The following is a 27,373-nucleotide window of genomic DNA, read 5'->3' as shown; positions in this document are numbered from 1 at the left end:
AATCGCCGTTCCAGTACTTTGGAAACAAACAAACAAACAAACAAACAAACAAACAAACAAACAAACTATATTCTCACCAAATATAATAAAACAAACAGGTGCAGCTCAATGAATTAAGAATCTGTTGGAACATAGGATATAATCAAAAAGTATTTTCTGTGTTTAATTAATCCCTACAATATGAGTTCCACTTTTTTGACTTGACCAGCTGAAATAAATGGACTTCTCTATAATTTTATATTGGGTGGGTTCTTTTTTCTTTTTAAAAAAAAAAAAGTAAGATCATGCGATACAGTATTTAATTCATAAAATGTGAGTTTCACTTTTTGAATTGAACTGAAACAAATCGAGTTTTCCACGATTTTATATATATATAGTATCGTATCTGCTGTTGCGTCTCACATACGATACTATGGAGGCGCATCATAACAAATGGCCGACAGGGGGCGACCACTGCTCACACAAGGGAACGTGGGAAACACTAAGAGGCCAGGGTTGTTTACTTCACTGCTGCTGCCTCGCAGGATGCTGGGAAATGTGCGTGTGTGCGCCTGTACGTGGGAATGTCACATGGAGCTATGACGTGCGCTTGTTATGCTTTCACATGCACATACCTCGGTGCAGTGGGAAGGAAAAGCATTTGCATCATTGAGCTGTATTTGGTGTGTGCGTGTGACGCTGCGGGAATGGGTGACTTGGTACTGGGGTATCTGCAGCAAAGTACATCCTCCTGTCATGCTAGCCTGCAGCGCGCACGGGTTTTAGTTACGTAAATCCTGTCGGACTGCAACCAGCCACAAGATAGTAAACATGTGACGTCACTGCCAAGGAGCAGGGCGCAGGGGTGGGGGATGAGGTGCAGGCTTGTTTACAGAACACTTTAGCAGCATGATCCTTCTTCAACATGAGCAGACGTGTTGTAGGTAACGAAGTAAAAATACATCGTTACTGTATTTTATTTATTTATTTATTTATTTTTATTTGGTATGGACAATGCAAAAACATTGGACAACTTTGCCTTTGAATTGCCCCCACTAGCTTTATGCTGACATAAAATAGAAAAGTGCATGCTAACGTTTAACATTTGCAGCAATGCACTTTAAAAACAACACTCATTTGACCTTAAATCATGATGCGGCACATAGGCAGAGACTATCACAATACCCAGGTCTATATTATTTACAGTTGTGCTGGAAAGCTCTTACATACCTAGGGGTATGTAAACTTGTGAGTGCACTGTTTGCTTAGAAAAAGGCTTAAAACAACCAAATATACTGTGGAAATTGCTTTGATATTTTCAGATGTTGAAGTTGAGAAAATGAGAGAATGAATGAATTTTGGTGATGATTTTAGCATTTTTGTGTCATTGGGCGACATTTAGCTCTTGTACATTACCCGAAATGTATGTCAACTTTCAAGCACACTATCCTCTGTGAAGGATGACAATTATTCTCACTGAAAATGTCGAGCGATGAGGTGCGTCTGGAACAGATTAATAGCATTTTTCATTCATGTCAAAGTGGAAAGATGGTTTGGGACACAAGTGTCATATGCATGATTGTATTTCAAGGCGTCACTGTATGCTTTTGAGTTACTTTTTTTTTTTTTTTTTGGTCTGTTGGTATATTGGTATCTTTCGCTGTCTTTGACAATGAAATAGATGAAGTTCCTTTTGTATGATGAGACTGGCGCCAGGTGCCAATGGAAAACTGCGGGCAAAAACCAACACAAGTCACAAATAAACACATGCAGTTCTGTTTTATAAACAGGAATACAGTGGAAGAAAAAAAAGTCATGTGCCACTGCTCATAAAAGCACAGCTGAACTGTTCACAACATAAACATACGCATATCAAGAGGTGTGAGGAGCGCTAACTGAGATGATCAGGATGGTACCTTGAGATACAAGTGACCTGACTTACAAGATCCAGATAACGAACTATCGTTAGGACAATTTTTGCTTTGACATGCGGGCAAAAACTAGAGATACGAGCATTGTATGGGCAGTGAACTCAACTCACTTTACTTACAAGTAACTTTTTGGCATAGAGTTAACATGTTAAAAAAGGTACTTCAAACTGGTTAATGCTACCCCCAGTTAAAGTTTACTGTCAAACAAAACATAAAACAAAGAATTACTCATTGTATTTTTAAAACAAGCACACAACTTTGCCTTTCGCTAGCTTAATGCTAACACACAAATACAAAATCCCATAGATGGGCTCACGAGCAGCATTGTTAGTTGCGGTGTTAACCCTTTTAGCAATTAATATTTGAACTCATATGGTGCATCAAAACTGTGTAGACAAACTATAACAATACTCACAGCCATAAATTGTTTAACCTCTATGAAAAATGACTGATAGTATTTCAGTTTACGACATCGCTTACAGTAGTTGTGAAAGTCTTCTTCGTTTGTGTTTTCATGACGGCTAAATAAACCAAATGGTGAGTTGTTAGTCATGGCTAACAACATTTAATCATATTAACATAAAACAACGGAAGAGTTGATTTAGTGGAAAACGCGATGCATAATTACAGTAGTCTATATGAAAAGTACAAACACGAGTTGTGTGACCAAATACTGTCAGTCATAACCAACCTTACTTGTTGGTTTATTTGTAGCTTAGCCGGCTAACATTGTGCATTATGCCGAGATAACGTCAAATCTCTCTTATTTGATCCAATGTGATTAAAAAATACAAGTGTTGGAAATTCAGATATAACATTAACATGATCATTGAGGGACTCAATAATATTACTTATGTTGCTCAGATTACAGACATCCTCTTTTGACCCTACTCCACGTTAGCTAGCAGGCTAGCCATTACGTTTTGTTCATGTTGTCAGAGACAATCAGCTGGTTAATCATAAAGACAACCAAAACCTCTCTATGGCCACAAACAGATCTCTCATCTTTTCTGCTAGCCATCTCTACAAGAGTAATGTTTCTGTTCTGAATTTAAATGTTAGCAATGTACAATGTTTTTAGTGAAAACCCAGTCACACCCCAGCCCCCAGAACAGTAAGCAACCTTCAGTCAAGTAAAGCGACTATCAGCGTCCCATGCAGAAACTCAGCACATATCAACAGCCTCATGGAAAACAACAACACTGCATCTTATGCAACCTCATCACTCGTCACTTTAAGATACGCTGCTTCTCTCTGAGAAAAACTCAAGTCATTATATAACATTCAAATGAATTACATTACCACAGTTTGTTGATGCCAACTGGTTTGGCTTTGACAAATTAGCAGTGTTGTACTTAATGGGACTTTGAAACATGCTCTGGCAATACAGTTAACTCTCTTTATCTATTTATTGTCACTATCATTTGGACCAAATACACACCACTCCTTATATTGCAACAATCAGTAATCATCATTAATGTTTTGTTGATATGACAGCAACTTCTGTTTGCTTACCTCAGGGTTGTGTGGCAAGTTGCAAGTGTTCAGACATTGCCTACTAAGTATATTTGATTGGCTAATGTTTTGATTGTTTTGATTTCTAATTGTTTGTAAAATTCAAATCACCCAATCAAAGTAGAAGTGGATATTAATGCACTATATATACATTGCTACCTTTACTTTATTATCTTTTTTTTGGAAAAATTGTACTTGTCAAAGTAGTTTAATGCAACATTTTATTTGAGTATTTATTTTTAGAAGCTAACTCTACTTTTACATGATTACAATGAACTACATTTTCAATACTTTATTGCTTGCACAGTTGATTTATTTTGGTTTGTTAGAGAGACTTGTGTCACATGACTCAGTTTCACCAATCCAGTGTCAACACTAATAAAGTCAATCAAGTGTGGGACAAATCTATTTACTTTACACAATATGAAAACCAACAGTAATGCCACGTGCTGTTATTGGTTTACCTAAAAATGTTCACATTTCAGCCTACAAGAATAAGAAGAAATGAATTCAATACCATTTCTCATGGCTGAATTCACCTTATTGTGTTTTTGTATTTTTTGTTTTTGTTTTTTAAGATGTATTTTTTTTTGTGTTCAAGTGATATTGTTGGACAGCATCTGAATTTGCACTTTCCTGTTTCACATTTTTGTCTATTTGATGTTCATAAGTTAAGTGTACTTGAGTTGTTTGTTTGTTTTTGACGAAATCCATCTAGTAGTTTCTCAAATAATTATTCAGAGGACTACTTTTTACTTTTATTTGAGTCATTCTAAAGTAATTGTCCTCTTACTTGAGCATCATTTTTTGCTCCCGCTGCCCACCTCTACTAATGGAACATTCATGTTTTGAATGATTCATGCAACTTTCAGTTCGTACTCTTTTACATTCTCAGCAAATGAATGTCTTTTCAATAAATGCAAATGGAATGAAAAACAAGTAAACATGAAACTTTGGACTAAGACTGCAAAACAACATGCAGGCGTGTGAGCTGGTTGTGTAAGCATGACACATATGAAAGGTCAGGACTCTTGTTGCCAGCATGTTATCGTGGTTTTACAACACTTTTTTTCTTTGTTGTTTTGCTTACAGACGGCCCAGTGTCCTAATGTTTTTTAGGCCAACGTCTTAGTGTGCACGCACTTTCCATTAAGCCCCTCCAAGCATGTGTGTAATGGTCTGTTTTAGCTTTTTAGCCTTGGAACTGGCATGTTTGACGGACAGGCACACGCAAACATGGCCTCCGTGTGACCTTGGTTCTGTTGGTGTACACGTACTGCTGACTGAGTAAGATTCCTATAGACAGTGTAATTCTCTCATGTTAATTGGATTAGGTCCAATTTCAATCTTCTGATGACAGCTTATGGGGAAACAATAATGTTTGGCCTTTGCAAAGCTGGGCAATGTGATAATAATAATAATAGCTATTAAGTCAAGACCCAAGTCACCTTATTAGTGCTTTCTTACCTGCAGTATCTCGTGTTTGCAAAGAGAGAAGACTCATTTTTGTTGCATTTGCAAAATATGACATTTGAAAGGGTCTTGGTTGCGAGGTAAGCAGGATGTAGCCTTAAAATGGTCCCACCGTAGTTGAAGACTTCACCAAATGAGGTGATTCTTTCTCTCGTGGCACCTGGGAAAGTAGATTTTGAATGAGTTTTGAAATGTGTTTTCCACTGAAACAAAAATTTACTTCATTTTAAATCTACATTATTTATTCTATGTACTTTTATAGACCTGTGATTGGCTGGCAACCACTTCAGGGTGTACCCCACCTACTGCCCGAAGCCGGCTGGGATAGGCTCCAGCACCCCCATGACCCTTGTGAGGAGTAATCGGTTAGGAAAATGGATGGATGGATACTTTTGTAAACTTCCATTGACTTCACATTAAAACCATACTCCTCCCATGTACTGTTTTCTCTTAAATTTGCGAAAGCGTATTTACACGCGAATGTTAGCTAAAATTAGCTTCTGTATTGTACTGAGTTTGAGAACAAATCTGAGAATTTACAAATAATTACTGGTCTTCAAACGACAAAGATCAATGTTGAAGTCTGTGTTCTTGAACATCAGGCCTGAATACTGAGATTTAAACATGGCCAGCCAAGAGTAAACAGGGCAAAAATACAGATCTTAACAAGAACCTGCTCAAGACATGGCATTTACAGCCACATTTTTCCCCCCCCTTTGTAGTGAATCATAGGGCTGTTTTTTGTTTTTTGTTTCTGTACATTTAGTGCAGACACATGCAAACTGTAGTGTGCTGGAGGTTGGATCCCAAAGCACAGGCACAAATACGGTTTTAACTATTTATTTATCGAGAGGCGTAGAACAAACTTGACTAGACGAGAAACAAAAAGAGTTGCATAGAGGGACAGAAAGCAATAATCCGGCAAACACAAACACTTCTCGGAACGCTACTACAGACAGCGAATCGATCTGATTGGTTGTCACAAAGAAAAGGATTTAAGATTGACATCACACAGGTCCTGACATCACATAACATCACATAGCGTTTTCCAATTGAAAGCAGATGATGGTTAAATCATTAAAACAGACACTTGTTACATCACTACAAAACAGACACTTGACCTCACGGTCATGAACCCAAACTTAACAGGTCATGAACTCAAACTTAACCCTGGCGTGACCCCAGACATGACACAAACAAGTTTGGTGAGGACAAGACAAATGGAAAAGTTTACAAAACAAAACAAAACAATAACATACTACTGGCTTTACACTGCCACTTTATCAATGGAAAATAACATGGACATCTCCCATGCTAGATTTGTGTTGTTGGGGTGGAGTTGAAATGCGATGCTGGTTCAATCATCTTCATTATCAGCTATATAGAAAGTTACTAGGACATCACATCTATCAAAATTCACACACCAAAAGTCACTGTAATAAACACATATGGATGAAAACAAATACCTGAGAAAGTAATTAGAATTTACTCTGTGACCTTGTTAACTCCTAAAAGGCAGGATTTCTGGTAGACCTCACAACTAAGTTTGTATCATTTTTGCATCAGTCTTGCTTGAGATTTTGTGCGTCTGCACTGCTACGTTGTCAAGGTAACAGATTAAGCCTTACATAAATTCACATTCTGCTGGGCAGGTAGACAAGAAAGAAACCTTTGCTGTGGATTATAGATTCACAGTGGAATGGCCCGCATGACCACGGTCAAATCAATTGCTAGCTTCAGTTCTTTTTTAAAACCAGGAAAAAGATCACGATCGGGTCTCATTCACATACGGGGGAGTGGCGACTTACGGCGCATGAAAAAAAGTGTCTAGAGAACTCAAAAGTAAATCAAGTTGTTTCCAAATCAGGGACATCCATGGAACACTGACAGTGCTGTGCTCCATGTTGATTTGCACATAAGCATTTTGTCAACGTGCACTTGCATGCTTTGCCTGAAGCCAGCTGAGATAACGGATCGTGCACTGTTTGCTGACATGATTTACACCCTTCAAGCAATGTTGTGATCTTTTGAAATATGTACAAAGCAGGTACAGTATGGTTTGGAAAAACTGTTTCTCAAACATGGTTTATGAAAGTGTAGTCATAGTCACTGTAACTACATATTCAGCTTTAAAGGTGGATTAAATGATGTTCTCGAAAAGTGGAAGCCAAACATCTGTTTGTCACGTTTAAAAAAAAATGCGCATGTGGAAGACCATCCTAACAGCTCCTGCTCGTCTGGGGGAAACACGTTTCAAACGTCGCTAATGTCCGAGCTCATCTTCATCATCAGCTTCATCAGTATGAGGTGGCCTCGCTTCATACGGATGCCCTCTTGTGGCTCTCAGCTATTTTCAAAGTACGCGGTCAACTCAGTGGGGCTACAACGATAAATGGCTGAATCCGAAGCTCACTACACGAAGCTAGCTACATGCTATAAACAGTCGAAGTTCGCATGCACAGCTGGGAACGAGCACGCACGACGTCGTTACGCATATTGATTGACAGGATTGAGAAACAATCATTAAGATGATCCACCCGGAAGACGCAGCCACAAAAATATCCTTGAACCCACCTAAATAGCAGCGCTACTAGCAATACTCAGCTAGCATTAGCACTGTAAATTAGATGTTAGCCACGGCTGCTATTGGTAGCATTATCTATTTGTAATGGAGTGTTTACTAACTGACTATACTATACTATACTATACTATAGCACTAAGTTTTAGGAATTTATACTACAATCAAAATTGAGAATCGGTGTGTGTGCGCGCACATTGTTGTAATGCCACATCATGATTTTTACAACCGCATTGTCATTCTTGCAAAACATGTTTACGAGCTGCGGTTACTTTCTGATAAGTAGCCTGCACTTCTCCACTCGGCTGCCTGTGTGCTGAACAACATCAACAAGGGCGCAGTGGGCGGGAACCGGGCTCCACATGCTGGCTGAGCACGTGGACTGGAGAGATCAGACACACGTACAGCATTGCACAGGCAATTGCCCGGGGCCAGTAATAATTACAATAATGAAATAGATTAATAATAATAATAATAATAATAATAATAATAATAATAATAATAATAATAATAATAATAATAATAATAATAATAATAATAATAATAATAATAATGTTCTTGTTAATTACAGTAAAGGTATTGATATGGTTCAGTTATTAGATCCTCAAGAAGGATAAGGAATTTATTGTTGAGGTAGAAATGTTTTGTTTTGTTTTTTTTGTCCCCCCCTCAGTGCAGTTGTGGAGGACTGAGGGCTCTATGACTGGGTTTACCTTGGGCCTACAAGTAACCAAATAAGACCCTGGATTAATCTGCTTAATTTGTGCAACGAGAGCACTTCAAGTCATTTTGTTCGCTAATGTTTGTTCAACGAGCTTGCTAGGAATGACAATTGTTACTGTAGAACAACAAGCAGCCTCAACTAAAGCAACATAGTGTGGCTTCCAGGTTGCAAAATGGCATAATTTGAATTCCAGTAAGAACAACAATCACGAATGTTGAATTTGTATTTTTTATTTTTGCGGTGTAGGAGTCATATAGTATTTAGAAAAGTCGAGATTTTTTGCCCAGTTGTTGTCTCAGGTCTTGAGATGATACATACGAAGTTTGAAGTCAATCGGATGAAAACTTTTTTCAAAGAGGGGAAAAGTATGACCACAGTAAATGTGCAAGAATGGACCAAAATTGGCATTCAAAAATCCATAGCTCACTTCCTGTACATTTAAGCACATGGTCCCAAGAGACTTTACATAGCGCACATAGCGTCCCGAGGTGCTACACTTGCCTGCCAATTTTCGTAGCTCTAGGTCAAATGTGACGGGAATGGTTTTTATTTTTCTACGCTAGGGGGCGCTATAGAGTCGCATTGTTATGACAACTTCATAATGTCAAATTTTTCCCAGGCCCGAAGAGTGTGCAAAGTTTGGTGAGTTTTCGTAAATGTTTACGTCCTCAAAAATGCGATCGTTTGCGGAGAATAAAGAAGAAGAAGAAGAAGAAGAAGAAGAAGAAGAAGAATTTTTACAAAAACAATAGGGACCTCGCAGCGGTCGCTGCTCGGGCCCTAAAAATACACGGTTCACATCCACATGTACTAGAAGCAAGGTTATAATAATTTTGAATTTTGCAGTATAGTAAGTTTTTATTCAGTCGTGAGTTGTTGTTTTTTTTGTTTTTTTTTGGTAGTTTTACTAACTAAACTTAGTTTTTAGAGCACGTTAGTTATTATTATTATTATTTTTCAAACAAATGCTTCGTTTTAGTTTTTTTTATTACTTATTAGACTTAGTATAAGTTTTAGTTTTTTAAATATTTGACGAGTGCAAGATAAAAGAAAAAGGTCACTAAGTATTGTATAATAATGTACAATGAAGTACAACTCCCAAACAATTTTTCGACCTTTCTTCTGTACGGCCATACAGTAATAGTACATTTGAAGTAAAACCCAGAAAGCTCAAGTATGAAATTGAAAGACAAAAAAATAAAATAAGATTTTCGCTATTATGGTTAGCTACAAAATGTTTGTTAGTTATATTTTTTAAGCACTTTTTAAATGCTCTTTTGTTGACAAGGAAGCCAACCCAAAGATTTTTGACCAATCACGGCTCACCTGTTTTCTGAAGCTGAGCCGTGATTGCTCGCTGAGCCCTAAGCAACTATGATGTCATTTTTAGTCAACATCAAGTGGCAAAAAAATATCCGCCCCCCCCCCGGTGGAATTTGCTGCTTAACATATATTTCACAAATTCAGTTATTATTCAGAATACCGTGTTTAGACTAGTGGGGCTGCACAGAATATAGATTTTTGTAAAGAAAAATTTAAGGTTGACTTCCTCTTCAACAACTTTGTTGTTGTTGTTTTAGTTTGTTATTAATAACTATAATAAACTTGACTGGAAGCAGTGCAGCCATTAAAAAATGTTCTTATCTTCTTACTTCATTTTGGCCACTAATACACAAAAGTGTATTAAGAATTTATAAACCCTGTGGTGTTTTTGCTTACTGTGAAGTAGGATTTTCAGGATTGCCATGGTGGGACGCTGGCATATCAATGGAATGCCATGCATTCATTGCAGGAATATAAAAGTCAGCATGTGATGGAAAAGCAGAGCAACCTTTGAGAAAGTGGGTCACGGAGTTCATTGAGGCGGGCTGAAAGCCTCCTTAGGCTGATTCGGGGAGAAATAATGGGGCCATCCACTTCCAATCCCCTCCAGAGCGGCAGCAGGCTGGCAGGGAGGCCGAGGCCAACAGTTTGGATGCGCTTGCCAAAGGAGCAGCTCGTCGACCTCTAAAGAGCCTCTTAAACGGTTGTAATCTGTAGCGTTTGGCACAGCTATCTTCTCCGCCCTGAATGGTTTGAAAACAGGAGGAACAACAATATTCATCCGGCGGAGATTCATGATCGGAAAGTACTATTGTCTTTCTGATTGAATGCGCACTTGCCTCAACTCTAAATTGGTTGCTTGGGGCCAGCACTTCAGCCCCCCTCTGTACGCCACTGTTGGCCACGACAACAACAGTGGTTAACACCATTTGAGGCTGCTTTTTCTTCAGGTAGAAATGTGGCCTTTTGTCAAGGTGGGGGGAATTATGAACAGTTCCAAACACCAATCAGTGTTAGCACAAAACCTTTAGGCTTCTGGAAAGGAACATAAATGTCAGGAAAAGCCTACTAGAAAAGATTATTTATTCTCGAGTAAAACTAGCAACTATATGTGTGCACCGACTGCCGAGTCACATTTAGCAAAAAATTGAATGTCACCAACATCCCCATAATTATGAGGTTGTTCTCATCAGTTACCTCAAAACATTTTTTTTTTAAATTCCATTACATTGTACAGGTTCTAGGACTCATTATGTAAGATTATCTTTTTTTTTTCTTTTTTATATAACAAAACCTGGCATTTGAACAGTGTATGTAGACTTTCTGTAGATAGTGTATGACGCTCAAAATGTTCACATTTTTCTTTAATTATAATAATTGACAAACAGCTATAACAATATATAACATCAACAAATCAGACTACTGCACAAGAAATAAATGATTTTTAATTAGGATAAATTGCTAATCGGCCCGGCCGATTATTTGTGCCGATATTTGGAATATAGAAGCTTATTGGCAAAAGAGATCAATTTAAAATGTTATTTCATTACTTTGGCATCGCATCAGAGGCAAAATACTAAGAACATCTTGCACTCTTTGATTTTGTTTTAACTGAACACAATGATTAAGTGAAAGATTAAAAGTTATTGAATTTTTGGAAAACTATTAAAACTCTATGAAGCTATCAATTTGTAAAAGTATTCATTTAACTCCAGAGATGCGACTGAGCCTGGGCGCTCCCTGCTATTTTTGTTTTGAATTTTAAAGCAAAGATGTCTATTGTCAAGGATAAAAATATATAATTTATTTATTTATTTATTTTTTACTTTTATTTTTCCAAGTACTTTTTAAATTTTTTATTTCATTTATACATTGAAAATAAATTTATTGATTCATATTGTATGTATTTTTTTTAAATGTTGAAGTATGTATAACTCAAAATTTTGAGGCCAATATTATAATTTTTGGGGCAAATTAATATTGGCTCCAAAAAGCGGTTATTGGCCTCCTTGGCTACCAATAATCAGTATCGGTTCTGAAAAAGCCATATCGGTCTATCCCCAATATTGAGTACTGTATTGAAGTTATTGAAAAGCACCTGTCGTGTATACAACATTGGCGACCTCATTATTGAAAAAACAAGGGAAGCAGTTGTACCGGTTTAAATAAATGATTTATTTAGGTCACTATGCACAATCTATACAGATCAAAGCAATTATTGACCACCAGAATCCATACATTGTTATAATAATTTTGTGTGAGTGTCACGATAGAGAGCATAGTGTTGTATGTACAATGGAAGACATTGACACAAAAACAAAACACTTGGCGAGAAGTTTTTTTTCTTTTTTTTTTTCCTGACAACGTACAGCAAATCAAAACAGAATGATGGGCGTGTTTGTTACATTTGGTTCCACTGTTAGAAACTAGATTGTATTCAGGTCACTATTGCATAACATATCATTAGGGTAAGTCTGTCAACAAGGCAATTTATTTTTATATTAAAATATTTTACTTTTAGACAGTGAAGGAGAAAGCATACAATACACTGTAAAACCTGAAAGCAGTAATAGCAAGGCTAGCTAAAATCTTTTTTTTTTTTTTTTTTTACAGAAAGACTGTATAGATGCAACACAGGTAAAATCTATATTTATGAATTCTCTGTACTCTCAGTAGAATAGTTTACACTTAAACTCTGTCTATTTACACGGTATTCACATCCAGGTAGTTAATAAATACAAACGCCAGTACCATCTTGGTATACAGCTCGAATATCCTAAAACTCTGTTAAACCTGTCGCCAGCGCACTGATATTTTGGGACCTGACATGAAGGTTTACAAGCTCTATAATACCCTGAAAGTGTGGAGGTGGATTCGGCACATGTGTATGAGACCTTGGAGGACTGACATCAAATGTTAACCCCTTTAAGACTTCTGTACACAAAGTCAGATGATTGGAGGGCTTAAAGTGTTAAGCCAAAGTGAAAATCGTGTCAGATGTTAAAACAGCTGATTAAAACACTTACAGAACAAATATTAGAACTTTCGTATGCAGTGCAAACAACCGAGATGTAGTGTGGTTAGTAATGTTAGCGTCGATGCTAATGCAAAGATGAATGGTGTGCATAGACCGTACAGTACGTTGGTGATCAGATGCAGTTCTTATTATAAGCCAGTGCAGCATCCCAACCATCCTAAAGCTCTTCGAGATATAATTATTACATATTATCACTTTAATTTCACCTCAAGCTTTTGTTTATAACAGTGGTTCTCAAACTGTGGGTCCAGAAACAAAAACAAGTTGCTTTAAGCACTTTTACGCCATTCTCAGTTGAAATTTACTGTCAAAGTAAAAATGAAAGAAGGATAATTACATGTTGGATATTTTAAGCTAGCTTTTGCCTTACGTACGTCAGTTTAGCGTAATGCTAAATGCTAAATGTCAAAGGCGGGCTAATAAATAGCTTCTCTGTGGCGGTGTCAAACTCATTTTTGTTTGTTGTATTGGCCGGTCCCCATAGACAGGTACACACTTTTTTTTTTTTTTTTTTAAATGATTACATCATAACGTATTTTGCTGCAGACCCCAGTTTGAGAACCATCGCTTCACTTCCTTCCACTTTCCACACAGCAGACTCCCCTGAGAGTTGCCATGGCGGCACCAGATGTTTTAACTCGTCTATACAACACACTCTTGAGTACCGTTCAGTGGCATCACAGCAAGACGGGGGCCCGCACGCGTGAAGCAAACATCAGGCTTGCAGCCTCACGTGAGCGGCGTAAATGGTGGGAAGGGCAGTGCATTCCAACACAAGGTGTCGTGGAACTCAGATAGAACTTTATATCTATTAGAAATATATTTTCTTACGTTTGGATAAAAAAATAATCTCGTGAGAATAAATAGCAAATTAAGAAAATACTTTGAATGTACTTTTCTGAAATAATACTACTTTCCTAAGCGAATAACAATATAGAAGTTTAGATAGATACGTCAATAGAATATTTCTTATTTCTTTGAAAACATAGAGAACAATATTGATATTTAAGGCATTGGGTGGGACCCATTAAACATTCGTCCTCAAGAAATAAATAAACTCATCAAACAGTTCTGTACTTTTCACACTCTTGGTAGTCAGGTTTCATGGTAACAGTGTTCACTGACTAAATAGTTGCTCCATTACGCACGCACGCACACACTCTTACCCTTAGCTAATTTCCAACATGCATAAATGGCGGCCTATTTTACACATACACGCGTGTGTGTGTTTTCATGTAGCGTTGAGGTCTGCATGCCATCACTTGGAGTCGCAGAGGTAAATGGGGTCACGTTGATTACGAGGACAGTTGACTACTTCAATCTGGAAGAAACAAAAAGACAAAAAGAAGACATTTTACATACAATTTAACCAAAAGAATTCAATGACATAAAACATCAAATCAAATTACATGGCTGTGTCTGATTTTTTGTTTATATTAACATCATATCCACCAGGAATGTCCAATTAGATTCCATGTATAAGTGACAAGCTGCCGTTGCGACGCGCCGTTAAGAAGCACGCAAGCGATGGCGAGAACGGAGGTGAAGCTCGGAAGCATTTCAGCAACGGTCATAATTACATAATCCGGGATGGAGAGCGATGGGGGGAAGGGCTGCGGGATCTGGTCGGGATGCTGTATTGCTCTGGCCACAATCTGAGCCGAGGATGGCCAATTAGAAGATGGTGCCCGTTAGGGGTGTGAATTGCCTAGTACCTGACGATTCGATTCGTATCACGATTCACAGGTCACGATTCGATTCGATACCGATTAATCCCGATACGAATGGTCACGATTCGATACCGATTAATCCCGATACGAATTTATAAGTCGATTGTTGCGATTTTTTTTCATTCATATTTAGAAAATACTAATCAGTAAGCTTGTAGAGTGTAAGATTTATATGAAAATGTATTATTTATTTATCTGAAATTTCAGTCTTATAGAGGTTGTAATCTGTTTCATGTTTGAACAGCATTAAAATAAAAATATTAAGGCTTAATGTGCCGTTCATATAACATTCTTCCATGCTCAAGGTGTGAATCCTAAAAAAAAAAAAAAAAAAAAAAAAAAAAAAAAAAAAAAAAAAAAAAAAAAAAAAAAAAAATCGATTTTGCCTATTATTGAATCGATTCGAGAATCGCGCGATGTAGTATCGCGATATATCGCCGAATCGATTTTTTTTTAACACCCCTAGTGCCCGTCCATCAAGTATTAAAATGATAATGCGGACCACAAGAGCCACAAACATTTGGGTAAGTGGAAAAAAAACAAAACAGGAGCTCATTAAATATGTTTTCTTCTTTGTTTGAATGTTCAATAAGTTAAAGAAACATTGTGAATAAATTGATATCATTTAGATGGATATATGAAGCTCAGATTACTTATTTAAAAAAAATAATTAAAAAAAATAAAATAAAAAGCCTCTTTTGTAATTTTGAACTTTTTGCTAAATGTTGCAAGGGCCCACAAAAGAAGACGAGTTATTTTATTCATTATTCATTTTTCATCATTTTTTAAAAATTATTAATCAGCCAATTAATCCATTCTCTGAATTCTATTTAGCCAAACATCATAAATTGACACTGGCGTAAAAACAACAACAACAACAAAAAAAGGATAGACCGATTATCGTCCAGGCTGATTATCGGTGCATCGGCCTTATTACCAATCTGCAGGCCGATAAAGCCTGTATCTCGCTGAGAGGTGAATGCTTGCGAACATAGCAAAATTGAGGGTTTTCATCAGAATTTGTAAGATGTTTACAGACAGTTTTTGCTGACAGACTGGGAAACTCCCTGACATTTTATATTTTCAAAAATAGAAATACGGTAAAAATAAAATTAAGAAATTATGTTGAAATTTTGGAAATCTATCTCTAGTAGAAAACTTTAGGGAACTATTTCGTTGCTTAGTTTTTAACTTTGTGTAACTCATGTTGATGACTCTGGAAGCTACCTGCAATTTTTGTTAGAATTTTTAGACAATGGAGAGGTAAAAAAAAACAAAAAAAAACAAAAAAAACACAAAATTTCAGAATTTTGATGATAATATTTTCTCTTTTACTGAAAATGAATATCGGCTTGCAATATCGGTTATCGGCCTCCTTGGCTACTAATAATCTGTATCTGTATCGGCCTTGAAAGAACCATATCTGTCTATCACTAAACAATAAAAATACATATTGGTTGGACTCTTGCTTATTATACTAAAGTAATAAATGTCTCCACAAGTACTTCTGGAAACAACAACAGCAGCCCCTTATTTCCAGAAAGGGGAAGTTAAAAATAAACAATTGAAATAAGTGTTTGCACAAGTGTATATATATCCTCTCCTAACTGGGAATATGTGACTGTTCTTCACAACAAATCTATCACACTTATGAAGTCAACACACACTTGACATTTATTTAATTGGCCTCAAATTAACCCTGAGTAAACTTCAGATGTTCTTGAAGGATTTTCCTGACGCATTTGCTTACTAGCAGAAGCCTGAAATGTTTGTGTTACACTGCTATTTTCAAACTGTTTTGAATTGAAGAAAAACAGTTCCCGAAACACTCATCACCATGCTTCACGGGCAACATTTCAAACCTGGTTTCATCTGAACACGAGATTTTGTACTAACAAAAGTGCATCTGAAGTGTACTTTCCCCATTCTCATGAGAGCGTTTCTCATTCACATTATAAACGAGCTTGAACCCAGACATGCTTTGATTCCATAGTAGGCAGCATCTGATCAAGGCCTGCTGTCTAATCTGTCCTGCAGAGGATGTAATCTCATCTGGAGCCGAGGCCGGCACTACGCTGGCCACGCACTTATCGAGCAGCTAACGCGTCTATCTGGAACATCCCAGCCTACTTTATCCCACCAAGCACACACATATGCACAGAGACTGGAAAATGTGACACACTTTGCCTGCTGTGTTACATTACATGCATGATTGTTTCCTACAGTATTCAGTATCAGGTGGAGCGACCCTAATGCGTTTGGATACGCATGTGTGCAGCACATGTCTTTGTGAGCCACGGCCATTTTTTTTTTTTGTCTTTGTCAAAGTGGCGGGTTGATGCAAACGCAGTTTACCAATGGTGCGTTTCAGTTGCAGAGCAAATTAACTGTTCAGTATGGTTTCAAACGCATTGTGAAGTAGTTTGCATGTGATGCAAAAGTCATCAATCTGCATAAGAGAGCTAACATTTCTACACTCAGCTCTGTAGCTGGCTGAGCTTCTTCTTTATTCAACTATTTGTTACTGACTTGTAGGCAGCTACATCCATGGTTGTCAAACTTTTTAAACCAAATACCACCCAACAAAAAAATAAAAATCATAGCTCTCTAAGTACATTAGCATAGTAGTAGATGTAATATTAAGTCAACCGAATAAATTTCTTGACCATAATGTGTTCTATGCAACCCCACTAGTCTAAATGTAGTCGTGTTCTGATTAATACTATATTTGTGAAATATGAATAAAGACACGAAAGCAAACTATTTTTATCCATCTCGGGGGCAGCCATTTTCCTATTTGCTGTCCACTGAATGACATCATAGTTGCTCAGGGCTCAGTTAACAACCAATCACAGCCCAGCTTGCGAACGTCACATGCCCAAACTCGGAAAACAGATGAGCTGTGATTGGTCGTTACTAGAGGTGGGAATCTTGGGGCACCTCACGATTCGATTGCGATTACGATTCAGAGGCTACGATTCGATTATAAAACGATTATTGATTTCCCCCCCAGGCAGCAGAAAAAAAACAATGCATTTTTGTGCTTTTAATGTTTCGTACATTAGTTACAAAAATAGTACAAAAGTCCTCTCAGGCCTACATAAACTACTATTTCAGTATCAAGTTAACAGTTCAAAACAGTAAATAAAATACTCAAGTCCTCATTCTGTAACAACAGCTTTTAAGTATATTCAGTCTTCAACAGAATAAAACATAGCATTGAGCAAAAATATATTATTTTTATCCACTCAAAAGTGCATTGAGGTATAAATGAAAGACAATGTGAACTACTACTTCAATACAAATGCCAAAAAAAAAAAAGAAGTGCTTTCCTGCTTTTTAAGTTGTGTAAAGATGAACATGTAAACATTAAAGTTTCTCAGAGGTACAAAAAAAAAAAAAACCTCAAGTGCTTTTCTGCTTTTTAACTTGTGTAAACATGAACGTGTAAACATTAATGGGATCGTTCGGCTTTTTTAACATGAATCTCAATTTGATCCTCACCTCCCGTGTGTGCGATCAGCACTGGCTTCTTTCTGACAGCGTTCGGTGACACCAGTTCTGGTTCGACGTTGGACGAGAAGAAAATAAAAAAGAAAATAGTCCAGCAAGCTGGCTGGGGTCTCGGAAATAAAGCGTTTTTCTTCTAAAAACTTTTTGTTTTCAAAAGCGTGATACATTTCCACCACAATACTCTTTTCTGAATAAAGTCAGACGCCATTACCGCCAGCCACTACTTTTCTGTTCGTTCGTTCGTATCACTGCGCGGCGCCCTGTAGAACGCTAACCGACGCACTGCAGCCAGCTAGCTGATACTTCCGCCTCAAGTTGTTTGCCTTTTCGGAGCAGGTCTGATGTCATGAAGAGGTGGGTTGGTCAGCTCAGCCATGCTTGTTGTTGTTTTGAATCTCGAGGCGTGAGTTGTGGATGTGTACTCTCGGTCCGTCCCAAAAAGCGTCCCGAAGACCGCGCGTGCTACTGCGTTTCAGTTCCGCGTACTTTTCGCTCGGGTCACTTTAGTTTCGCTTCCCTTGGCATATTTATATAATCGGAATTTGGACGTTTGTGAATCGTTCTCGATTGTTCCACGGCCGAATCGTGAATAATCTAAGAATCGGAAATTTTCCACACCTCTAGTCGTTACCTAAGCCCTGAGCAACTGTGATGTCATATTCAGTGGCTAGCAAATGGCAAAATGGCCGCCCTATGAGATAGACTAAAACAGGTGGACTTTTCTGCTTAATTCACATTCCACAATGACAATTAATCAGAATGCCTGCCCCATGGTTAGACTACTTTGGGCACATAATACAACACTCTAAAATAAAACTGGAACATTAATCACACTAATCAGCAGCAGAGATGCTTGATGGTGCCGTAGTCCAATGTGACGTCAACAAAGTGAGTGAAAAAGCCAGGGCAGGCTTCAACCTGCCTCCATTTTGCACAGCTGTGGGATGGAATCTTTGGTAAACAAGCCATTACGTCTGCCAGCCCAGTTGAGTGTGTTTGGTGGCTAAAGAGCAACCATCCATTCTCTCCATCGTTCTGCAAAGCATACAAATACTCCGTGGCGGCCCCTCCCACTTCTGCTCGTCTTACTTCTGCTAAGTGAAGGGCCTAATGAGGCTGAAGGGAGTTTTGCACGCGTCTACTTGTCCCATTATACATGCATTCATTCGCTCTTGCAGTCATTTCAGCCAAGCGGCAAAACAAGTGACTGAACATCGGCAGACATATACAGGAATTAAAATGCTTCAAAAATGCTAAAAAAATGACATGTTAGTCCACTTTTACTTGGGGCAGTAAGCACAATACTTAATCACTGAGTTAACATTATGTTCGATTTGATCACCCAAACATTACGTTTATGCTACTTAAGTCTTGAAGCAACGTATGTGCTGTTGTATTATTTAGTAGAAGCAAACAATGTCAGTTCAGAGAATACCAAAACTCAAAACCAGACATGAGCAAATTGTGAGTGGATGTCATGTGAATCAACTTAAATTCTATCACCGAATTGTATTTGTAATGGCAAAATATTTGTGGCTTTCGCCACCATCAGTTGCCTGTCTTTGCTTCAAATCGAAATCCAGCTACACCGCTCAAGTGTTATGGCATTTAACGACAATAATATCCAGTGGTGAAATAAAAGGTATTTCCTGCTAAAGTAGCCTCTTACTTTCCAAGTGTTTCTTGCTGGGAATGCAATAAGGAATATTGCGACTTGACATCCAATTACCTGACATACACATAGCAACACAACTGCTTTGTTGTTTCCCTTTCTTGCCTTCAAGGACAGTCATTCACTTGCACCAGATCTCACATGTCAACTCTCAAAGGTCCACGCGCTGTCTCCGACCTTTTGAGTGCTCACAGAAACATGTGAGCTCGCTGCGCACACAGCTCCAATTTCACCACAACATTTGTCCTGCTCCGTTTCCGACGGATGCTTGTCTGTTTTGTTCATTGGGATGTGTTGGAACGCAGTATCGATCATATGGCGAGGAGTGCATAGAGGTCACATTGATGTGTAACACATTCTTAATGCCTAGCCAACTGAAAAACAACAACCGGAATTACCTTCGGCCCAATGATCACAAGTTAGAGAAAGTGTAATATGAATGAGCTATTCATCATTATTGTAAATAAACCAGAGAAATATGCAAGACGCTTTGCAATAAAGGGAAATATTTGCTCCAAGTGCTCGTTCATTCTTAGAAATTATATACACGCTGTACTGCGCGTGAAAGTGTTGCATACGACGCGCAGCAGCGTCACACTCACTCGCAGGGTTGTTTACTTCACTGTTCTCGACCCAGTCACGTTTCACCGCAGCCTCGTGTTGCAGTCGCTTACTGGGGGAGAAATGTTAGGATTCAACCACATGGTTGCTAATTGAGAAAATATAAAAGCTGTAGAAATTGTTGCATGCCTCTTGTTTTGTCATTAAATCCCAATTTCATTCTAACATAACCTAGTCATAAAAAATACATAACAGGACAACAAATCCATGCTTTAAATGTATTTTGCAGTGGATGTCCAAATTGAAACTAGTTCAAAAATAGGTTAAAAAACAAAAATAACGCATTAGGTAAAAGACGATTTGATACGAATCTTTGTCATACCATTCAATGACCAAGTTCCATTTTAAAGTGGAACAATTTGATTCGATTCACTGATATTACGATTCGATTCGGTATGATGCGGCACATTTTGAGAGGGTACCACGAATCAGTTTCTTGGTGCCATTTTACTATTTATGAATGAATTTGTCAGGAATATAAATGTGGCATCCTTGTAATAAAAGACAATTCAATACACCTCTTGATATATTTTGTTTATATTAGTTTGATTTGAAGCATATACGTTTGAAATCATGTCTAATTTATTTATACAATTATACAAATTGAGGTTTACGTACTAACTCAGGATTATTATTATTATTTTTTTACATAATTTTATTCACACTAAAACTATAATAATATAGTTAAATTATATCACAGACAGGGTTTTGCCCAGAAAACATGCTAAGCCTGGTGGTCAAAAAACAAAAAAAAACATCGCACAGACGCACACCATTTCAATAAAAGACATTTTTGTATTATCATGTTGCTATTCATTGATACCATAGTACAAAATCGAAGAGAATTTGTATTGCCTTCTGCTGATATGCTTATTAAAATATAGATGATATATAAATATATATTGTTTTCATAATCTGTGTATCTCTACTATGGCGTTCTTTTCCTTTTTTACGAGTTTGAAATAAACTCAGTAGAGCACCTAAAGGCAATATAGTCACCATGTATTTGTATGTGAAATCAAGACTATTTGAAATGGTCAACGGCTGCCAACAAAATGAAAAGGCTCACCTTTGGCAGTAGTTGCAGACTCCTTGAAGCCCAAGCAGACATATGGCGTGTTGTGTAATCCATTGATACCCTGTTTGCAGCTGCTAACTGGTTTGAAGCCAACCAGCTCGTCACATTTGTTGTCCAGCAGGTCCAAGGCAATGTAATTGAGTCCGTTCGGGTAGGCGGCGGATCCCTGTCGGTTTACGGGGCTGCCGCACTCCTCGTCGGAGCCCTCGCTGCTGCGCGAGGAGATGTTCTCCACGGAGCTGTGCCTCTTCCCGTTCTCACCGCGGGCAAAGGAAGGGAAGACGGGTGTCACGGTGGCCGTGGAGGAGAAAGTCTCCGAGCTGTGGCGTCTGCGTCCTTGGGGGTTGGCGCGGATCACCTTGGCGGAGCAGTCGGGGTCCAGCATGGACGAGGAGGCGGCGCCAAGGAGGAAGACACCAAGTTCTTCTGGGACGGCCGCATCCTCCAGTGAATGCCTTCGTCCTCTGCTGCTCTGACCACTACAGAAGACAATGACAAAACAACAAACCTTAAATTAAATATTAAAAGATATCATTACGTCTGCAAAAGACAGTGCAGGCAATATTACCGGAAGGTTCTGACCGTCTGATAACTGTGAACAGAAATAATGCGGTTTCACGGTATTAAAATCACCACAAAATGACCTTTTTGAAATATTTGTGTAAATAAATAAAAACTACTTTTCAACAAAATATAGCATATTTGGTACAGAAGAAATGTGTGAAGTTTAAATATAAATTTAAAATTATATAAATTCCATAAACAAATATATACCGGTAAATAAACTAAAAAAATATAAATAATCTAAACAAAACAAATATAAAACATTTATAAATAAATCTTAGCATTCTTCTGATTTACTTCTTAGTAAGTCAGTCACTGGAGAGCTATTTTTAGAACAGACTCGTAGGCTGCTCATGTTGTCCATCGGGCTAACTAGTACCCGCTGGCACATTCTTTTTTCTTTTTTAGGACAACACAAATTAATAAATGGATTGCAGTGTGTCTTTCATCTTGCTCTGCTCACCCCTCCCATCTCTGCTCCGACAAAGAGAAAAAAAAAAGTTAATTGAAGGAAGTTAACTTCAAAGCCAATCATTATGCCCTGCTTAGAAGTCTCCGAAAGAAAGAAATAAAAAAACGTGACAGACAATATTAACATTGACTTTTTTAAACTACAGTAAATCATCAAATAGACCGATGCCTAGATAAGAGACAAGTATCAGTGTTTACAATTTGGCACCACTTTAAAATTAGACTTATGGAGAGGTCCGCATTCTGCGGAGTGGCATTCTGGTATAATGCACCACAAGCCTTTGTTTTAAATTCACTACTTCCTCTAGTGATCATCAGTCATTTGCCCTAAAATGTTGGACTTCCTTTGAGCAGATGGTTCTAAGTGAATCAACTACAATTCATGGTTTAATAAACAAAACATTAAGCACACATACCTTGTTATTTGACGAACAAGTTGCGGGGGTGAGCTGGTCATCCCAAACGTCATCTCTGTATATTCATTTTGCCCGTCTTCGTCTTCCCTTGCCTCTTCCTGCCCCTCCTCCTCTGAGCTGGGACACAAGGAGAGATGTGGAAGCGCATCCGGGTGTCCTTCATCAAGAGCGGCAGCCTCTTTCGGCTGGTGTAAGGCCCTCTCAAGTTTGATGTAGGAAGTCAGACAGGGCCTTGCGGAACCCTCGTCACTGGAACTCAGAGATGACGACTGGCTTTCGGTGGAAGGCGGCGAGATTCGGGTGCCGCTGAAGTCAATGTTGATGTATTCTCCGGGGCTGCGGGGCTCTCTGGGCTGAGGGTACTCAAGCATGCTCGGCAGGGTCCTGAGAGTTTCCAGGGACAGCCTGTTCGGCCTGCCAAGCCTCCCTCTGTGGTTCAGGTTCGGAGCCCGGTTGTATCTGGCTGGGGAAGCGGTCGCGGGGCTCAGCGGCGACTCCTGAACTGCGGCGGGTTGCATCATGGAATAGTAGTCCGGATCCGCCTCTCTCTGCCTCGAACTTTGAGGACTCATTAACACGTACTGGTCGCTGTCGTCGTTCTTGGATGCTTGGACTTTAGCGGGGAGCGAGAGGGAGCCGGGGTGGTACGCCGTTCTCACGGGTGTCGGTTCTCCAGGCATTAAACCCATGTAGTAGTCAGGGGGCGTCTGAAGTGCAGGTGGGTTCCCGGGCGACATGTTCATGTACTCGCCGTGCCTATCTGGGCTCCCCAAAGAGGATTTGGAGCCGCACCACATTCGCATGTAACCGTTGTCCTCCAGTGAGATGCTGGAGGGGGAGCTGGTTTTGTAGCTCCTGCCGGTAGCCCCGTGCGGGTGCACTCTCGGGTTGACGATCTGCTTTGGCGCAGAGACGCACATGGGGCTCATGGGCACGTAGTTGTCCACCTTGCCGGACGGCGGCGCCACACCTGGAGTCATGGGCATGTAGCCGTCGTCGCCAAGGTTGCTACTGGAGCTTCTGGATGAGCCGATCTCGACGTCTCCGTAATCTTCTGGATAACAGACTTTAGGCGAGGCGGAATGAGAGTTGTGACCGTCACGGGCTTGGATGAGCGTGTACTCATCTAGGGATGCGGAAGAGAGCGGCGTCACAGTTTTCTGTTGACGTGGCGTGGTGAGGGAGTGAGTTCGCTTCCTGTAAGCTTTATCCGTCGCTACTCCTTCGCCACCCGCTCTGGATTTGGCACCCAGCATTAGCATGTAGCCACAAGGGTCGCTCGTGTCACGGGATGAAGGGGTGCTCGACAGGGAGTCGGGGGTGTCGCAGCGGGTCATGGGGAGGAACTTTGCTTCAATTGGACTGCAACTGTAATCATCGCACAGCATGAAGCCAGTGTCGCCGAGGGACCCACTGCAACTGAAAGACTGTCCTGCCTTGTTGGGAGTGGAGAGATTATGCCCGGGCAACATGCTGATGGGGCTGGAGGCGGCCGGAGGGGAGTTGGAGCCCGGCATGGACAGGCTGTGATGCAGGTTGGAGGACGACTCGAGCATCCTGCAGGTGCGCCCGTTGCTCAGTGTGTGGGATCGGCTGAGTTGAGCGCCAGGGATCGGACTGGCGGGTCTTTCATTCACGGGCATCGACATGGACACGGGCCGCGGCGCACTTCCGTCGCCCTCGCTGGAGGTTCTCACCCGGCAGGATGTAAACTTCTTCCCTGGAGATGTGGCGGCAGCACTGGCCGTTCTGGATCTCCTCACCAAGCCCGTCTGACTCGGTGGCAAGTTATTGAGGTTACGCCGCGTGGGTACGGAGATGGGGGTGGTGCTGGCTGACTGGCTTTTGCTCCTGGGCCTGAACTCGGAGAGCTCTTTCATGGCCTTCATGGCTTCCAGGATGGTCTCGTGGATGTTCTGGGCCACCACTGAGTCCTCCGCCTGCATCCAGAACTCTCCCGCCCCAGTTACTGCTGATCGCCCAACCTCAATGAAGAAGAAGCTGTCAGAGTGGCCGCATCTCCTGATGTTCATGAGCTGTAAACACACCGCGGCAGCCTCGGAGTTCAGCTTCACAAAACTGATGGTTCGGCTGGATAAACAAAGCCTGTAAACTCCCGTGAGGTTTTTCACCTGACCCAGACCTTTGGATTTTAAATTAACCTGCCATACCTCCTTGTATGCCGCTGTCGCTGGGGTAACAAGTCCATAGTTGGCCTCTTCAAAGCCGACGAGGGAGGAGGTGGAAGCGGGGCTGTCGTAGACCCTCCCCTCGGCTAGGAGGTCGGTCAGAACCACGTACCAGCTCTCCTGATCCTGCTCGCTGTCCGCAGCCACGGCGAAGTACTCGTCCTTGGTGTAGAGGGCGATCAGGTGTTTGTGTTTGGCGTCTGCCCGCTTGTTGACGCAGAGGCAGGAGTCCAAACTTATCACCCGTTTGGCGGCGCCCTTGTTGCGCCATTTCTTCTCACTCTCGTAGTACTCCAGCCGAGCCGGCGATCGGTCAGCGGACTCCCTCAACACGAAAAATCGCCTGTGTCCGTGTTTCTGCTTCCTCAAGTAGCCGCACTTCTTTACGCCATTAGAAAACAGGTGTCCCGCCGCCCCCGGAGGACTTGCCATTTCTCGTCACCGAGCACCAGAATGCGCTCAATTGGAAAAAAAGCCAAGTTAAAGCTACGGCGACGCTATTTTCATTTAATCCATGGCAGACGTGTCCGCTGTGTTAAAAGTAAAAACAAAATCAAAGCAAAAATAAAACGGTGCGAGCAAGAGTACCGTAGGACTGATCCGGTTGTGGAGAAAAACATGTGACGCGCTGCTCTAAAACCACAGGAGAACACTGAGTCATAGGGGGGCGTGTCTGTCAATCATCCAGCTCCGAGGCCACCTATTGGCTGTTCCGATCATTCAAACACTGAAAACCCCGCCCCTTGTACTTGCCTCTTTTACGGAGACAAACAAGATCGGTTGACGGCCGTTGATACATCTATTTCTTTAAAACAGTGAACATTCTGTCACATTATAGTTACATGGACAGAAAAGCATTTAAAATGTGCATTCAAAGACCGATTTGCAACCTTAACGCTGGCTTAGTAGGCACTATCACTTGTAAACAACCTTGACGTCCCTATTGTTATATAACCGTAGTCGTGGCGTATTTTTAAACCAGTGATTCTTCCTCTCTTGTAATTTCAGCGCAACACATCACATTTCTGCACTCCCAGGGAGCAAACTGTTTATCAGTGAATTTAACTGTTAATGTAAACCTAGAATAGTATAAAATAATTAATAAAAGTAGAATAGTTGGAAGCGTTGGAAAAACGCCGCTTAACATGAATGAGTAGACATGTTGAGCTTGCGTATCATGCGTCATAAAACGCTACTGCTGGACAAAACATCCTTACATCAGAAAAAGAATGATTTCAGCAAATGTGTCAGGGTCTCGTGTGCTGTACTGCATCAATGTGCGGAAATGCTGCCATCTTCAGGCCTTTTAGCTGCACTCTGGACATTTGAAGAAGATAATACAGTAGTATTGGGTTTTATTGAAAGGTGCAACAATTGTCTTCTTTCCACTATTGTTAACCTGATTTTCTGAAAACATTATTAAGCATCATTAAGGTGCAATGTGAGGCAAGAACAATAGAAGAACATTTTTATAATTGCAAGATTTTTGGTACTCGCCAGTTGCTACTCAATTGTAAACACTTATACTGGTACAGTACTCAAAATACGTGGTGCATCCCTATTATAGACTACTATTGAGAATTTAAAGAATTTTCTTCCACTTAATTAAAGGACAATATACCCATTTCCTTTGAAACATTGTTATTAATGTGTGGAATACTCACACAAACATCAATTAGTTGAGTGACACCAGAAAAACAACTGACAAGTGCATAGGATAGCACTATATGGGATAGCACTTGGAAAGCCAGGAATTCGAATGCAAGTGTCTGAACCACATGTATCTGTGAATTACGCAGCATTTACTACAATTATGCCGGAATAATTAACACCCTCTGTATAGTAACCAACACAATTCAACAATACCGTTTCTTCCATCTAAAAAAAACAAACAAAAACAAATCTCTTTAGTCCTTTGTTTCCTTTATTGTGCTGCTTGAAGATGTCTGTTGGCCATGTGTTACTAAATCAGAATGGAGGTGTTTATGTGCTTACCCCGGGTTTTCACTGGATGCGGTTGCGGTGCGGTTGCGGTGCGGTCCGGCGACGCAAGCAATTAGATTCCATTCATTCGAATGGTGCAGTTTACACCGCTTGCGGGTGCGTTGCGTGTCGACTGCGGAAGGCCTGCGGCGTGCCGCAAGCCTTCCGCAAGGATAGCCTATTTTCTATTTTTGCCGGACGCGGTAGGCCTCCGGCAAATGGCAAGCTAGCACAAAACACATCGAGCGGGACAGGAAGACCGAGGCAGTTTCAAAATAAATTTCCGGTTACCTTTCAGAATAAAATACACGCCAGCTCCTATTTCGCAAGTTTTTCAGCAAAACGTGACGTGGGCGTCGCCGGGCCATGTGCTCATTCACGGTTTAGACACCAGCGAACATGGACGAGGAGAGGTTTATATTGGAGGTGGAAAACCACAAAATAATATATGACACGGCACATCCTTTTTATAAGGACTGTAATGTATTGTGAGTTTGATGTTCGCGATTGCTTGTTGTGCCCGTCTCGCTTGCCGTACTGAGCGGCAGCCGGACGCGGAAGACAGAAATAAAGAGT

General features: G+C 40.1%; 1 protein-coding gene across 1 annotated transcript; it reads right to left on the bottom strand.

The window, feature by feature from the left end:
- Window positions 1-11,683: 11,683 nt before the first annotated feature.
- LOC144014456 (insulin receptor substrate 2-like) lies at window positions 11,684-26,273 on the bottom strand. The gene is made up of 3 exons (XM_077514360.1): window positions 22,626-26,273; window positions 21,166-21,653; window positions 11,684-13,881 (listed from the first exon to the last, which is right to left on the bottom strand). Exons 1-3 carry the CDS (start codon window positions 25,244-25,246, stop codon window positions 13,877-13,879), a joined length of 3,114 nt encoding a protein of 1,037 aa, XP_077370486.1. The 5' UTR covers window positions 25,247-26,273; the 3' UTR covers window positions 11,684-13,876.
- Between the last annotated feature and the right edge of the window lie 1,100 nt (window positions 26,274-27,373).

The sequence above is a fragment of the Festucalex cinctus genome, chromosome 2 (assembly GCF_051991245.1).
Source record: "Festucalex cinctus isolate MCC-2025b chromosome 2, RoL_Fcin_1.0, whole genome shotgun sequence".
Taxonomy (NCBI): Eukaryota; Metazoa; Chordata; class Actinopteri; order Syngnathiformes; family Syngnathidae; genus Festucalex; species Festucalex cinctus.
The sequence above is the reverse complement of the archived record's forward strand: the minus strand, read 5'-3'. Positions and strand labels throughout refer to the sequence as shown.

Coding starts and splice junctions, on each gene's coding strand:
- LOC144014456 (XM_077514360.1), bottom strand. CDS start 25,246: ATGGCAAGTCCTCCGGGGGCGGCGGGACACCTGTTTTCTAATGGCGTA. Junction 21,654..22,625: donor CTTGTTCGTCAAATAACAAG/GTATGTGTGCTT, acceptor TGTCTTCTGTAG/TGGTCAGAGCAGCAGAGGAC.